Source organism: Oratosquilla oratoria, chromosome 20 (assembly GCF_046742065.1).
Source record: "Oratosquilla oratoria isolate Oo_2021 chromosome 20, ASM4674206v1, whole genome shotgun sequence".
Classification (NCBI taxonomy): domain Eukaryota; kingdom Metazoa; phylum Arthropoda; class Malacostraca; order Stomatopoda; family Squillidae; genus Oratosquilla; species Oratosquilla oratoria.
This window is the reverse complement of record NC_134796.1, coordinates 33,159,709-33,176,636: the sequence shown is the minus strand read 5'-3', so window position 1 is coordinate 33,176,636 and position 16,928 is coordinate 33,159,709. Positions and strand designations below refer to the sequence as shown.

Genomic DNA, 16,928 nt, shown 5'->3' with positions numbered 1-16,928 from the left:
CTGAGCTCTCTTCCGGGAAGGTAATAGCTGTCGATCACGAGTCCAACACGTGATCCAAGACATTGGTGAATTACACATACACAAACTGGTAATGGTCGTAGGATGTGGAGTACTTCATATGTTTGCCGAAATGTTGGTTGAGATGTACGTTTGCGTGGGTGGTGGCAGGATGGACTGGAGGACGCCACGGTGTGGGGGGAGGGTGTGTGGAAGGATGTGCGGTGGAATAGGTTGGGATACTGGTGTGGGGAGGGTTGAAGAAAGTGTTGGAGTTGGAGGATGATGATGTGGGTGGTAAATGGTGGAGTGGCTTGTGGAGGGAAGGAGGGAGTGGGGGCGACCGTTAACAGGGAGTGCCCAGCGGGTCCTGTAGCTCGGAAGGGGGAGTCTTCACGACTCCCTGACAAGGAGCTCGGAGTACAAGACTCCTTTCATATCTTCGAACTCAACCGAGCTTGGGCGAGTACCTCAACCCAACAAAATCTTCTGGTGACAAAGAATATAATAATAATAGTAACTAAATAAATAAAAGATAATAATCTAAGTGAAGCTGTGGAGGGAATTTGGCCCCCACCTGGTTTTAATTAAATTGCCTGGCGGCAGTGGATTGTAATTACACCTACAGTAGATGTCGCTAGTCTGTTTCCTTCGTCTGAAGGGCAACAAGCCAAAATCCATTAGTAGTGACAGCCATTTTTCCTTTTATTGTGGTTATCGGCAGTATATTTTATCACATATTCACACCCACACATGTACACACACAATATAACTCTGTAGCGAGAAGATCGAGCAGTTGCCACAGATTTTCACAACAGTGTTCGATTCCCAGTGGACACCGGTGACTGTCTCGCCCAGGCGGTCCCAGTGAGCGGGGCAGAGGCGAGGAACATGTTGGGTCATCCAGAATGAAATCATCGACACACCGCGGAAGGGTGAGGTGGATGCAAAACTTTTTCGCCAGGTGGCGAGTTGCTCTTTTCGCGCCGTTTCAGCCGTTAGCATCCAGGATGTTTACAATGGAGGGGACCGGGAGGGAGGGTGGAGGAGGTAGGTGTGTTGTGAAGCTTCGTCTTGGGGTGCGTGACTCGGCGAAATTCGAATCTGCTAGAGGTGGTGGTAGGTCGCATGAAAGAAATGTCCGGTCATTTGTGACCTCTTTCGGGCCAGTGGGCATTTTTGATTTATGATTTTATTCTGGCTAACGTCCGACTATTTTTGGTTTAGGGGTCCCTCAAGTGTTGTTTTATTATTATTAATCATTATTATTATTGTTATTTATGCTCGCTGGCCTACCCGGGTAGTGCGCCATTACTTGATTCATTAACTTCCACGCTGCAAAATCCTTTGTAAGGAGTACCGTCCTAGCCTTCCGATAGGGGGGTGGGGTTGTGACGTTAAAACAAATCACCAGTATTATTATTTAATTTTATTTGATTTTTTGCGAAACTGAAGGGCGGGGGGCATCCCATCAGATCAATTTGGGGAGAAATAATTTGACAATTTTGATTAATCTATAGTCACATTGAATAAAGTTTTAAAGTTTGTTTCATTTGTGTTCACGTAATCAAGATATCTTCCGTTCTCATAATGTTTCTGATAAAAAAAAAAAAGTCCCAAGCTGGATGCCACTGCTATGGAATAACCGAATTATTTTTGTTTATCTCCTTCATGTTTTAGGAGACAAAACTCGTATTTATCTACACGAGGCGAGCAGTATTATTATGCTCTTACATGTAAGGATAAATTACACACACACACACTGATCGATAAAGCTCTGAAGTGATCTTTTTTCTGGTTACTGTTTTGGAGTATTAATAGGATAGGTTGCTGTCACCACCACCAAGGCTCGGTCACACGCCGTCTTTTTTTTTTTTTTTTCTCTTTTTTTTTTCTCTTTAATTCTTCTAATTATTATTATTATTCTTCTTCTAATTCTAATTCTTCTAATTTTTCTTCTAATTCTAATTCTTTTAATTCTTCTTTTAACTCTTCTTCTTCTCATTATTCTTCTTTTAACTCTTCTTCTCATTCTTCTTCTTCTAATTCTGCTTTTAATTCTTCTTCTTCTAATTCTTCTTCTAATTCTTCTTCTTCTTCTAATTCTTCTTCTTCTTCTAATTCTTCTTCTTCTTCTTCTTCGTCTTCTAATTATTATTATTCTTCGTCTTCTAATTATTATTATTCTTCGTCTTCTAATTCTTCTTCTTCTTCGTCTTCTAATTCTTCTTCTTCTTCTAGTTATTCTTCTTCTAATTATTCTTCTTCTTCTAATTCTTCTTCTTCTTCTAATTATTATTATTCTTCGTCTTCTAATTCTTCTTCTTCGTCTTCTAATTCTTCTTCTTCGTCTTCTAATTATTCTTCTTCTTCGTCTTCTAATTCTTCTTCTTCTTCGTCTTCTAATTCTTCTTCTTCTCCTTCTTCTAATTCTTCTTCTTCTCCTTCTAATTCTTCTTCTTCTAATTCTTCTTCTTCTAATTCTTCTTCTTCTAATTCTTCTTCTTCTTCTTCTAATTCTTCTTCTTCTTCTTCTTCTAATTCTTCTTCTTCTTCTAATTTTTCTTCTTCTTCTAATTCTTATTATTCTAATTCTTATTATTCTAATTCTTCTTCTTCATGACCTGACCGACGGGGAAGCACTTCAGATCTTTATCGACTAGTGTGTGTTTAGGTTGGTGGGTTGGGAATTCTACAATATATCCTCCAACTATGCCAATCTTGATCAAATTTTATTTTATTTATTTTTTTAACACAAGACCAAAATATTGAAAACTAATATTGAAAAGTCTGAGGTTTAAGAAATATTAGAATTTTTGGCTTAAGATAAATGAAGTATAGAATTGGGATATTTGGGTTTCTGGGGAAATGAGAAGTTTTATTGTTTTGTGGTATTCTGTGCGTGATTGACGACAAATTGTAGACAACTATCGTTGGACCAATTTGTTTATTTAACTTGACCAGATAGAGAAACGTGCAAAGGTTCAGTAGTAAAATAGTCGGATGTGGTAGAGACCAGTGTAGTATAACCCAAACAAGATAATAAAACCCATTGCCAGATGTAGAGGATGACTAGTGTGCCAACTTTCATTTGACGGTGCGTTTGGTTTTGGGTTTTTTAATGTTTACAAATTTGCGCTTAATTTTAACTTAAAACTTGTGTTGTATACTGGCATTTGCCTGTACAAGGAAATACAGTAAAGGTGTGATTCAGCCCCCCTCCCTCATCGCTATTTTTATCAATGTGTTCTCCATTTTCTAATGCTATATATTCTAAGATGAAATTAAATTTAAGTGTAATAATGCCAATAGACTATGCTAGGCCGTGTGCTCTTCAAACCGCATATATTTAAAGTTAGGGTTGAGTGCATTTACATTTTCTCTAAGGATTTGCAAATAGAAAAAACTGCATTTGTGGGGGTGACTTTAACTTATAGTTCATTCATGTACTCATGATTCATGAAGTGCGTGTGTAATAGATATATACAGTACATACAAAGGAGGAGCATGTCGACAGGAGACCTTTTGGTCTACTAGATCGTATGCGAAAAATATATATATATATAATAATGACATATAAATGATTATAATCATATAAATGATAAACAGGTAAATAGTAAATAATAAATGGATAGATAAATAATAAAAAGACAAATATATAAACAAATTAAATGGTAGTCATTACAGCATCTTGCTTAGGTGTTTATCTCTAAACGAATCTTTGAAGATTCGAACTCAATTGCATTGCACCTGCTTCCGCAGGAAGTTTATTCCATTTATTAACTACACGGTTGACGAAGTCTTTTCTACTCACTTTCAAATCAAATACTTTCCAGAACGTTTGAGACCATTATATCTTGATGGATTTTCATTTTGTGAAAAATTTGCCACTTGTTGTCAATCCCCTTTAGAATCTTAAAGACCTGTATCAAGTCACCTCTGAGTCTAAGCCTTTTAAGGGAAAAGGTATTCATATGATTTATTTTTTATATCTGGAATCAGTTTTGTGGAACAATGTCGTGTTTCACAAGATGGACACTAAAGTCCGTTGTCCCCTTAACCTCCATCTAGCCTGGGTGCAGCCCCGAGGGGCTGACATTCTGACGACTGGGCCCAAGATCTCTCCATCAACTTCAAATGTTTCTTCCACCTTTTCACATAAGAAGAGGTGACAACTCGGCGACATAGAAACAGTCTCACACTGATATGACGTATAGTCTTAGGCTGCGTTTACACCAATCGAATCGATTCATGAAGAATCAAGACGATTCATGAATCGTGTTGATTCGCCACACTAGTTTCAATGTAACCATTCATTACACCAGGCGAATAGAGTTCATTCAAATCGTGCCGATTCGCCTGGTGTGATAAACGGTTACATTGAAACTAGTGTGGCAAATCAACACGATTCATAAATCGTCTTGATTCTTCATGAATCGTCTTTATTTGATTCGCTTGGTGTAAACGCAGCCTTAAGTTTATTCCCAGAGAGGTCAGTGGGACGTGGGGAGGGGGGCTAAAACCATTGGCACCCCCATTTGTTATTTTCCTTTTACAATAGTTTTTGACATGTAAGCATAATTGCGGTCTGCATGTGGGTGTAATTTGGTTTCACGAGTCCGAATGATGTATACTTGGTTCATAGCACTTTAAAGGTGTCTATATTTTGTTTGATATGCAGGGCCATATCTGGCTTTCTCTCTCTCTTTCACACACACACACCATTCATACAAGTTTATTTGTTTAGCTATTTTCTGTGGTTTGCTAACATTTCATTTTAAAAGGTTACTCACATATGCTACAGTAATGTTCTTTTATTGGGGTGTGGGGGTGTGGACGAAGGCCCAAATAGGTTCTTGAATTGTGCGAGTTTATCTAAATGTAATTATGAACCAAAGGAACTGCGCTCCTTCAGTGTTTCACCACTGTGTTGGTCTCGTGATCGTCAGCTATTTCCCTCCCAGAAGAGAGCGCAGAGCTCATATGACCGATCTATGGGTAATGCTGTGACCTTAAACGCATACACACACCCAACTCCCCGCCCACGAGAGTCGGAGTAACGACTCGCAGCGCAGCAATACTGAAATTATTTCAGCCCTGGGCGGGATTCGAACCCGGACCTCTGTATTGGCAGTGAGGAACTCTACCAACCGCGCCATCGAGTCATGTGAGTGTGTGCGTGTGCGCGCACGCGCGCGCAAGAACTTGTGTATGTGGCAGTGTACACCCTGTATTCTAATGCCAGCATTGCAACATATCTTGTCTGTACGGGTTGTACTTGTTCTTGTTGCTGCTATATCGGATTTCCTCAATGGGATTCCTGGCCACATTTTCAGGGGGACCGGGGGAGATGGGGGGAGGGGAGTTGAGGGATAATTTTAGCAGTTCCTCCGGAGGCGGGGCGACAATGACACGGCCATTAAGATGGCACGATAAGCCCCGAGTCCCCTCACCGTTCATAAATACGACAATATATAATACACACACGTGCGCACTCGCAGATGCTTATATATATATATATATATATATATATATGTGTGTGTGTGTGTGTGTGTGTGTGTGTGTGTGTATTTGTACGAGAGAATATTGGTTGTCTTGGATCACGTGCTGAGCTCATGAATGACAGCTATTATACTCACGGATGAGAGATCAGAGCTCCTTATAGGTAATGCTGTAACCCCAATCACGCCACGCACACCCGTCCCCTTGCCTAATGTGGATATACGAGTGTGTGTGTATACATCCTCGAATAAAATGAAAAATGTTAAAGACCACACTGATAGTCACAACAACCTCAATGTGAATTATCGCATTCCCTGTAGCGGCTGTCCCTTAGCGTACATCGGTGAATCAGGTCGAGGGATTGAAAAGAGATTGAGCGAACACAAAAATGACAAGAGCACACAGGACATCCAACTCCCTTGTTCGCCACCTCGAACAGTGTAACAATCTACCTGATTGAAACAAAGTCGAGGTTTTACATAAGGGGTTACAAAAGAAAATGAGAGACGGTGGATGCTGCACATATAAACATCCAAGTAAACAACAACGATAGAGAAGGGTTTATATGACTTTCCAAAGCAGCTAGTCTCTTGGTAATTAACGCTCTGGAAAAAACCTGACACTCGAAGCTTGACGAGTTCCTCCCACTGCAGGTATAAATTTTGTGATCATGATGTATTGTGGCGAGTCCTCCGAAGAAGGTCATAGAAACCGAAACGTTAGGACAATAAACGTATTCTTAAGCCCATCTTCGTTTACCCTTCCCCACCTATCACTCTCATATATACAGTATATATATATATATTCTAACTCGTTAGGCGGAGCTCGTACATCCCTTGCGGCGAAGGTCGAGCGAGAGGTTCGAACTCTGCTATTGGCGAAATTGAACCCAGGGCATGGTTCATTATATTAACGCTACAAAGTCCTTTGTAAGGGGTACCATCCTAGCCTACTGATAAGGGGGGGAGTTTGTGACGTTAAACCAATATGATTATTATTACAATTTATTTATTTTTTGTGCCGTTGGCGCTACCAACTGGAAATGGGGGTGTACAAATCGTTCCTGCACCTATAGTCCAAGCACTACCGATACGTCTGGGGAAATGGTTCTCTCCGGTCTTTACCCCCACGGCACCTTTCAGAGTAAGGGCCACCCTGCCCAAGGAAGGAAAAACTGAGCTAAATATATTAGACGCGCCCGTGTGTGTGCGCGCGCGCACGCTCAATGTTAAAGAATCGCTCCATGTTTTTAATTAGGCAGTCTTCCCATGCCGTTTGTCATTTTTATTAATATATGATTACTTATATGTGTGTGTGTGTGTGTGCTGTCAACCCACTGAGTTTGTCTGTGGTGATGTATTATATATTTGCTTATTCATATGAATATTTGTTGTCCTGCAGATGATAATTGTTATCCACTGGGCTAGTTATTAGCTTTGTGGTGATTACAGCACTTTCTTCTTCTTTTTATATATTTATCTATTTATTCATTGCTGTGCACACGAACTTTACACTCGAAGTGTAAGACAACCTGAGGGTGATTCGTCTCTCGAGTTTTATGTAACTCCGGAGTACCGTCCTTGCCAACTCCTGGGCACTACCGTGAACAAATTAAACTGAACGGGTGATCTCCGGAAAGGAATTTCGTGGCCACCGATCTCCCAAGTCTCCTCCTCCTTCTCCGTGTTGGCACCTTCTGTACCTGGTGGCACTTTATATGTTGTTGGGTGTCCCTGTGGACCCCTTGTCTTTTTCTGATTATTTTTCTTCTTTTTCTTTTTCTTTTTCCATTTCTTCTGTTTCGTTTTTCTTCGTCTATTTTTTCTTCGTCTATTTTATTTATATTTCTTCATTTTCTTTTTCTTTCTTCTATTTCTTTTTCGTACATTTCTTCTATTTCTTCTGTTTCTTATTTTATTTCTTCTATTCTTGCTCTTTTCCTACCGCCGGGCTGCCTGTGTGTGTGTGTGTGTGTGTGTGTGTGTGTCCGTGGCACCCTCCCCGGTAGCTAAGGGGTTGATCCGGTGCCCCTTCCCAAGGTGCCATTGGTTGAACGTCGTCGCCCCCGGCGGGGTCCGGGTACGGTCCATTTAAGCGTCACGGTTCCCTTTGAGAAGCCCGGGGGCCTCCCAGGGTCCCCACGATTAAAATCACCTGTACCTATGTTCGTGACGGTCTATGGTGTCCCGCCGCTGCCACCAGTGTAGTCCTGGGCGGGTTCGATGCTTATTTAATTTTGTCGATTAGCTCTTCTTTGATCTGAAAGATTCATTCGGTATTTCTGGCATCTTGATCAACGCTGAAAATCCCGAACTTTACGAAGGTCAAGATACTTCAGGTGCTGGCAGCTTTCCGAAGACTGGTGTACTTGGGCCTCGGGTAGTTATGAAGGAGTGATATGTAGCCTAGCAAGTTTGGTAATAGTCTCATATTTTTCTATTCACAGGAGTGATATATAGCCTAGCAAGTTTGGTAATAGTCTCAAATATTTTTCTATTCAGTGTATGTGTACATACGCACACCACTAAAACAATTATATATTTTTTCTGGACATTATCAGTTGTTCTCACAATAGATCATATTTTTCCGAAAAAGTAACGAGAAAATTCATGGTGATATAATCATTGAGTACGTAGAATAATTTCACCGTTTCCAACATTTGGAAGGCAAATCCTTCGTGATGACTGAAAAGTGCGTAGGTTGGAAGTAGAATTAATTGAGCATAAATAATGGTTACAGGCTCCACGGCGTGCCACTCGTATCGTTGTCCATCCGGGAAAGAAAGAAAAAAGAAACAAGAAGGGTTTCTAGCAGAAGGTAGAAAGAGGAGTGGAACAACTTTGCATGTTCATGCTGGGCATTTCCAATACATTGAGGTGACGGCACATGCTACTTGGTTTCGCTACTTCGTTTCAGAAGAAACCCCTTCGGTTACGAACTTTTTTTTTTTTTTTCTCTCTCTCTCTAAATTTCCACAAAATCTCAAATGACTCTTGCGTCATACAGTGAGAAGCTGAATGACGAACTAAGATAAGTTGAACCTAAAATACGAATGTTAGATACATTGTTGAGATGTTCTTACGGAAGTCTAGAATGTTGTAACCGAAGTCGTTTCTACTCAAACGAAGTGGCAAAACCAAGTAGCATGCTATCTTAGCATGCCGCCACCTTTAGCTGTTTTTGTGTTGGTAAGAGAACTCGTCTATAACATGAATGAAGAAGGGCCCTCAATGGTTCTTTCTCATTTCGTTTGTTCTCTTCCCTTGTATTACGTGTTGTGTCTCCCGTATAACTATTTATCCTGAAACCATTGTACGAGGGAAGACCTCCCCAAATACACACTGGGCCTCTTGAAGTACACACCAAAACAATACACCTAAACCCTGTCGCCCACTCTTCCCGTCCCTACTATCTGCTCGGATCAGGGACAATGCAGCGAGGCACAGTTTTGTCCACAAGTAATCGTAACTTTCTTCTTTCGCATACTTCCCACCAACCCCAAACTTCTGAGACTACTTCCTCACCACTCCACCTATGTACACACTGAACAGCCCAGGCGACATCACACAGCCCCACATTCACCTCAAACCATTCATATCACTTCCTTACCCTCACATGTACACTACTATTCACGTAAAAGTCTCTTGCAGTAGACAGTGTTTAACATGTTATTGAAAACGTCTTTATTCTTTAAAACCGCGGGATGTCATCTTCATTGTATACTGGCTAAGACCACGTGATTAATATTAATTTGGAGACGCGCCCCAACATCGCTCTCCCGAGAGATGGAGGAACACAAAATAGCCACATGCCCAACCCCTAACCCCGGCCTCCGCCCCCACTCGGGAGAAAAAGCAAAACAAAAAGACAGAAAAGGGGAAGGCAAGAGAATGTAAGGTGCCGCGTAGATATAGACCGTCTTTACCGAGCGAGCGTCCGACTGGCACCCCACTGGCACCCCATCTGTGGCACTGACATCGTGGGCGTACGTCATCACGTCCCGCCTGGCGCCAAGCTGGGTACGGTCGCCAGCGGGGAAATGAGCAGTCCGTCTCAGTCAAATTCTACGAATTAACCAAATAGATCTCTTCTGTTTCCCTGAATCCACTCTCTCTTTCTTCCCCTTCCCCGGTACATTGTTATCAGCTCCCCAGACGTGAATGTATTTCAGAGCTAAGTAAAATAGTGTCTTTATCCACTGTAAATCGATAGGCGTCCCTATATGGTATGGGTTATTCGAGATGGGGTGAACTCGTTTGCTTACTGAAAGGGGAGCTGAACGAGGTCTTATGCCACTAGCTAGAATAAAGTGAGCGTTGAACTCATCAGTGAATTGACCTACTTTGCAGGTGTTGTTTTGGTTCGCTCTAATCTGTTTTATTCTAGGGGACGTCCTAGGATGAGGTGGATGGATGGGGTGAAGGGGGCTTTGGGGAAGAGGGGAATGTCTGTTGAGGAAGGAAGGGAGAGGACGGAAGACAGAGGTGAGTGGAGAATGGTTGTATATGGATGATGTTGTGATTGCATGAGGAGGAATGGGCAGGGGGGTGGGGTAGTGTGTGTGAGTAAATTTTGACGCAGCCCGAAGGGATTTCTCCCCGTCCTCTCCTTATATGCAAGGGGGGACGGAGAGGGGGGGTCGCCGATTAAATGAAGCGGCCTTGCTGTGGATGTGCTGTGTCTTGCGACACTGCTTCTGACCCAGGGCGGTGGGCAGGGTGCAGGGATGACCCGTCATCCAGGAGGTGCTCAGATGAGAGGGAGGGTGGGAGGGGTGTGGAGTGTATGTAGGGATGAAATGGGTGGGAGTGTTTTTATGCCTTTCCCTTTTTGGCTACCTCCCTTGTAAGGGGGAAAAAGCCTTGGTATATGTATGTATATGTATATATATATATATATATATATATATATATTAGCATACATGCATACGCGCGGGTGCACACACACACACAAACAAACATACACAAATAAAACACTAGCAAGCTCACACAAATGCACAAGCACACGCGTACACACACACACACAATCGCGCACACACACACACACACACACACACACGCACGCACGCACGTTCTCCCTCCAACCCCTTTGTTAGCTTCTTCTGACATAAGGTTCTCTCGATCGATTCGGACCAATTGTCCCCCTCCCCCTCGGAAGGTGTTAATCGATATAGGTGTAACCCCTTGGCAACAGAGAGATAGGGGGGGGGGCAAGGAGAGTACAGCGTGACTGAATAAAATCACGTGACTGCTGTTAGAATGAAGTAAGAACCACCCAGCAAGAAAAGTTAGATTAGTGATGCACTTTGTTAATTTTTCTGGTTAATGTACTGAGTTTATATATATATATATATATATATATACACACACACACTTACAACGCAAGAAGTCTCAGATCACAGGCTGTAGAGTTTAATGGAAGAACTAGACAACATCAAGTGGGACATCGTAGGACTGAGCTAAGTCCGAAGAGCGGAAGAAAAGCTGATACAATTACAAGATGGTCACCACCTGTTCTACTCTAGAGGTAAGGACAAAGAAAGATCTAGTGGAGTAGGATTCTTGATAAACCGAGAGGTTGCTGGTAACGTAGTCAAATTCAGTGGTTTGTCAGACAGGGTAGCTTGGATTGTGATTAGGCTGTGTAAAAGGTACACTCTAAAAATAGTTCAGGTTTATGCACCAACTTCACAGAGTTCAGACGATGAAATCGAGTCGTTCTATGATGATTGAAGTCTGGTAATGGATCAAGAAAAAAGTATACGTTGGTAATAGGCGACTTTAATGCTAAAGTGGGGAAGAAGATGGACGATGAGACGTGCATTGGTAATTTTGGAGTAGGTGAAAGAAATGACAGAGGTGAAATGTTAGTCAATTTTGCAGAGAACTACAACATGAGGATAATTAACACTTTCTTCCAAAAGCATGTAGGTCGTAAATGGACCTGGAGAAGTCCAAATGGAGCAACAAAGAACTAAATAGACTTCATATTAGGAGATGAGAGCAAAAGCTTTAGCAATTTTACGGTGATGAATAAAGTCTACATAGGTAGTGACCATAGGATGGTAGGTTGCACAGCTAAATTCAATTTCAGAGCCGAGAGAAATAAACTAATTTTAAGAAAGAAAATAAGCCTTGCAAAGGTTATGGATAATAAGAAGAAATATCAGTTAGAAATCAAAAATAGATTCGAAGCTCAAAGAACTAATGAGGACACCGTGGATGATATTAATTTGAATTTAGTGAATATCATTAGGGAATCTGCAGAGAAAATGGGAAGTACAAAAAAAACAGAAAACAAATACTCCCAAGCTACAAATGACCTAATTAAAAGAAGAAGGACCATGCAGATTAAAAGCAGGAAAGACGAAATAGAAAGAGTAGAACTAAACAAGCTTATCAACATAAGGCAGAGATTAGAAAAAAGACGGAAAAATGGATGAAACAGTAAATTATTCGGAAAGGTAAAAGTATTAAAGTGACCGAGCGCAAACATGCTTTAGGAAGACAGCAGATGATATGGTTGATAGAAATGGAGAAATCATTAAATGCAGGGACAGAATGGTAAAAAGAGTAGCATTTTACCAAGAGCTTTACTCGTCGAAGACCTTAGTTGTCAGTAAACTCGTGTGTAGACGTTAATAGTGTACCAGAGATTACAAAGGAAGAATAGAATTTGCTCTAAAAACTATGAAACTAGGTAAAACACCTGGGGAAGATGGTATATCGATAGATCTGTTGAAAGACGCAGGTAAATTAGTTCATATTAAATTAGCTGAGCTGTACAACTAGTGCTTACGTCAAGAAAGCGTTCCTGATGTGTGGTGCAATGCTATAGTAATTTTGCTTCATAAAAAAGGAGACCAGAAGGACCTTAGTAACTATCGACCTATTAGCTTGCTATCAAATGTATATAAAGTATTCTCCAAGATCCTTACATATAGACTAAGTCAAGTTTTAGATGGAAACCAACCGAGAGAACAGGCAAACTTTAGGAGCGGATATTTGACCCTAGAGCATTTGCAGGCGATAAACCAACTAATCAAGAAAACGACAGAACACAATATACCTCTGTGTTTAGCTTTTGTAGATTACGAGAAAGCTTTTGACTCGGTAGAACAAATAGCAATCCTAAACTCGCTACGCAAGCAGGGTACAAACGAACAGATCGTAAAAATTTTAGAAAAGATTTATGCGAAAGGTACCGCTATAATTCGACTGTATAGATACAGAAAAGATCAAGATCGAGAAAGGAGTACGGCAAGGCGATACAATTTCACCTAAGCTATTTATAGCTTGCTTGGAAGATATTTTCAGAAGATTGAGTTGGGAAAAGAAAGGTTTAAATATTAATTGCGAATATTTGAACCACCTAGGTTTTGCGGATGACATTATTCTTGTTTCAGAAAGTGCAGGAGACTTGCAAGATATGCTGAGTGATCTAAACAAGGAAAGTGTCAAAATAGGTTTAAAAATGAATAAAAGTAAAACCAAAGTAATGTTCAACACGAAAGTTCAAAGTAAAGAGATTGTAATTGATGATGAGAGTCTTGAAGTTGAAGAGCATAATTATTTAGGCCAGATGGTGAAAGTGACGAAAGATCATGATAATGAAATGAGGAGACGCATTACAATTGGTTGGAAAGTGTTTGGTAAGTATAATAAAATCCTGAGAGGCTCTCTACCTTTATGTTTGAAACGTAAAGTTTATAATCAATGCATTCTACCAGCAATAATCTACGGGTGTGAGACTTGGAAACTAACGAAGGCAATGGAAACAAAACTAAGGACTACACAGAGGAGAATAGAGAGATCAATGATGGGAATAACGCTGAGAGACCGAAAGAGAGCAAGTTGGGTGAGAGCAGATTAGAGTGAAAGATATTGTGGAAGCAGTAAAAGAGAGGAAGTGGAATTGGGCAGGTAAGATAGTGCGAACAACTGATGAGCGATGGAGCAAGTGTGTTAGTGAGTGGACGCCGCGAAATGGAAAGCGTGGAAGAGGGAGACCAGACAGAAGGTGGAGATACGAGATTGAGAAGTTTGCAGGAGTGACGTGGCAGAGGATGGCGCGGTCGTGTGAATCATGGAATGTTATGAAGGAGGCCTTGGTTCAGCTGTGGACTCACGATAGCTGATTATATATATATATATATATATATATATATATATATATATATCCGTGAGTAAACAGGAAAAATAAACTAACGAAGCACAGCACTTTCGTATAATTAAATTTCAGTTTGTATGTGTGTGTGTGTGTGTGCATGTATATATATAATGTGTATATATATATATATGTATATATATATATAATATGTATATATATACTGTATATATATATATATATATATATATATGTGTGTGTGTGTGTATGTATATATATATATATATATATGTGTGTGTGTGTGTGTGTGTATGTATATATATATGTATATATGTGTGTGTATATATATATTGTATGCAGTGTTACAGTAATCCTTCTAAGTGCTGAAATGTACCAACGTCAGGCACCGTGATTGGTATAGAAAGTATCCGGCAGTATTATACCAGCATTTATATTTACCATCATTTATTATATTGTATTTTATTTATTAATTACTTTTGTTTATGTATTCTTATTTGTTTTTTATTAATAATTTTTATTCTTGAACAGCCATAGTTAGTCTTGCAGACAATCGTTAGTTGCGTCACCAACATTGTGGTACTCTAGTTTATTTAATCTCGTAATATAATGCTGTTTGTAAAAAAAAAAAAAAAAAAAAAAAAAAAAAAAAAAAATCCCTTATTGGTTAGAGCCTGCTGGCTTTTAATCCCTTCCGAAAAGCCTGAATTGTTCTGTGTTATTTTGTTATGTTGCATTCTGTTCTTTCTTTCGTGTCCCTTGCATTTGTTTGCCAAACGTTATTTTCGATTTGTCTGATAGTATTTGGATAGTTTCTACTGTAGCCGCGTCTATCAATGCTTAGTAGCCTAGCGACAACCAGAATAAAAACAAAAAAAATCATAATTTGAATCTTGGTATAGTTCAGCGAGTTCTCCTTTCATTGTTTCTAAAGTCTTCACTCACATTTTTCTCTGGCTTAGATAAAAATCAGACCCTTAGAAACCTCTCTTCCTCTCACTCTCCTTGTTTTTATTTGTATGCGTCTCTGCAAATATCTCCCAGTGTTTCAGTCTCTCTCTCTCCCTCCCTCCCTCTATCCCTCTTTCCCCGCCCTTCTCATATGCCAATCCCTTTCATTTCACAAAAGATGTTTAACCATTGGCAAATATTTTCTAATTCTTGTACGTTCCCGCCAAGATTGTCATGCAGCTATACTGTAAGTGGGATTTTAGTGATAAATATATTTTTTCAGTAAGATATATCATATATAAATTAATTTCTGTCCACCTATATCAATGTCTAATAGTGATCAATTTATCTGTTGTTGTTCTTACGCTCCTTCCGGCTAATTTTAAATCCCCTCACATGGCACGAGGGGAGACGAACGGAAGCGCATTATGCTCGCTCCGGGGCGCTACTCCCTGTTTGAATGAGCGATGGCAATTCTTGCCGTTTTGGGGGCTCCTGCGAGTGGGTTTTCACTTCTTAGGTATTTTATTTGGACTGTAGAAAAATATATTGAAAATGTGCATTCGACTTAGTTAAGTATCAAAGACTTTTATCTTAGTGAAAATATAAAAATCGTAGGCAGTGCTGAAACGTTACGCTCACTGAAGGGCCCAGCAACCATCTGGGCTTGTTTACAGTGGTGGATGGGTTGGGCCCCTGAGGGAGCGTCACACCACAGTGCCATTGATTGTCAGAGATGGGATGCTGAGAGCTGTTAGTTTGGAGTAGGATTGCGTAGATACAGTAGACAGAAGAGCACCCGGCCGTAGCGTAGTGTGCCTGGGTCGGACGCCTTTTTGTGTTTGTGTCTTGTGTTGTGTGTGTTGTCCTTCGTCTGAGAACGGGGGCGGCCCGCTCCTGAAGGAGTAGCATTTGCTGAGCAGAAATCATCTCCCCCACCCCCCTTCACCGTGGCCCTCTCCTACTCCCCCAACTCCTCTTCCTCCACCACCTCCTCTTCCTCCACAACGGCTGGCGGAAGAGTGGAGGGAGCGTTGGGCTGACAAGCTTGCTCCAGCCTGACTGCTGCAGATGTGGATTTGTGGTGCGTCGTTTGGATTCAGGTCCTCCTCGGGAAGGCGGTGCTTCGAGTGACAACCTCCCCCTTGAAGACAACACCTACAGCCATGTCCCCGCCGACGTCGCAAGCCGCATCTGGTCAGCCAGGTGTTTGGTGTTTATACCTGTGCTGATAAGGAGCACACCACCCCACGTGCAAAGGGGGGTGTGAGTGTGTGTGTGTATGCGCGCTTGTGTTATGCAGGTGATACGTTAAGAAAAAGAGACACCATGTCCATGCCGGAGCACCATCACCACCACTATCACCACCACCACTACCACAGACGCTGCTACCGTGCTGTGTTCGTGAGAAGTGTTAGGTACTCGTCATAACACCGCTGTGTTGTGGTCGGTTGGTGTCTCCCATTTGGGTGCGAGACACCTTCCTGTCCCGACCCTCACCCCACCACCCACCCCAACCCTTACACCCCAGCACCCTCACCCCAGCACCATCTCTCCTGACGAAGACGACGTCCCTGTGTCATGTTCGGCGGGCGGCGCACCCCGGGCCGAGTGGCCACCACCCCACCTGGCCCGGCGCCCCCCACGCCCATCGGTCACACCTTCTCGCCCCTCAGGTTAGCGCCCACATGCACGCAACGCACGCAGTGCACGCAAAGCTTCGGTGGCTTCTTAGTCTGTGTTGTAGTTTTGTTGTTTGTGTGTTGTGTGTCCGGTCCTGTATTGGACCATTAAGACGATGAATAAAATCACTTGGCGGTGAAATGAATTAGATATAAATATGGCAACAGGTATGGTGTATGCATAACTGCATTCACCCGTTGCCTCCTACGGTGTGTATTTTAATTCTGGCTGCCGCCAGGCGATTTTATTCACCGTGAATGGAGTGCAGGTAGGTCACCCCTAGAGAACGGCGACGCGTTCTGTAGGCTTTCATGAAGCCAGGGGCCCGCCGAGTATAAGCCAAGAGTTCGTACTCGGCCCCTGAGTTAGTTGTTTTGAATATTTCCGTAGATGAATGGGCTTCGTAATATACTTTTTGTGTAGTCTTTATTGTATATGCTTATAATATTATTACTGCATAAAATTTATTCCTATTTATATATTTATTTATTTTTTAATTTTACTTGTTTTGTTTTTCACGTCAAGTTTACTTTCTGAACTCCCATAAATCGAGTTTATTCAGTTTCGGGGCAACCCCCCCCCCCCTTCTTGTGTGAACAGGTCGTGGCCCATTGTTCCCTTCGGATAAACCAACGTTGCGTATAAGGAGGTCACCGCATGGGGACATGATT

The 16,928-nt window shown here is 41.5% G+C and overlaps 1 protein-coding gene across 9 annotated transcripts in view; it reads left to right on the top strand.

Annotated features, from left to right (window-relative positions):
* Positions 1-16,928, top strand: part of LOC143036447 (uncharacterized) — a 418,880-nt gene that overhangs the window by 10,307 nt on the left and 391,645 nt on the right. For 2 of the 9 annotated variants that reach the window (XM_076203813.1, XM_076203809.1), the window contains exon 1: positions 15,318-16,250. The exons of the other annotated variants lie outside the window; for them this stretch is intronic. In XM_076203813.1, the coding sequence (XP_076059928.1) occupies positions 16,156-16,250 (95 nt within the window). In that variant the 5' untranslated portion in view covers positions 15,318-16,155. Of the gene's footprint in view, positions 1-15,317; positions 16,251-16,928 lie in introns of those variants that run through there. 9 annotated transcript variants of the gene reach the window in all.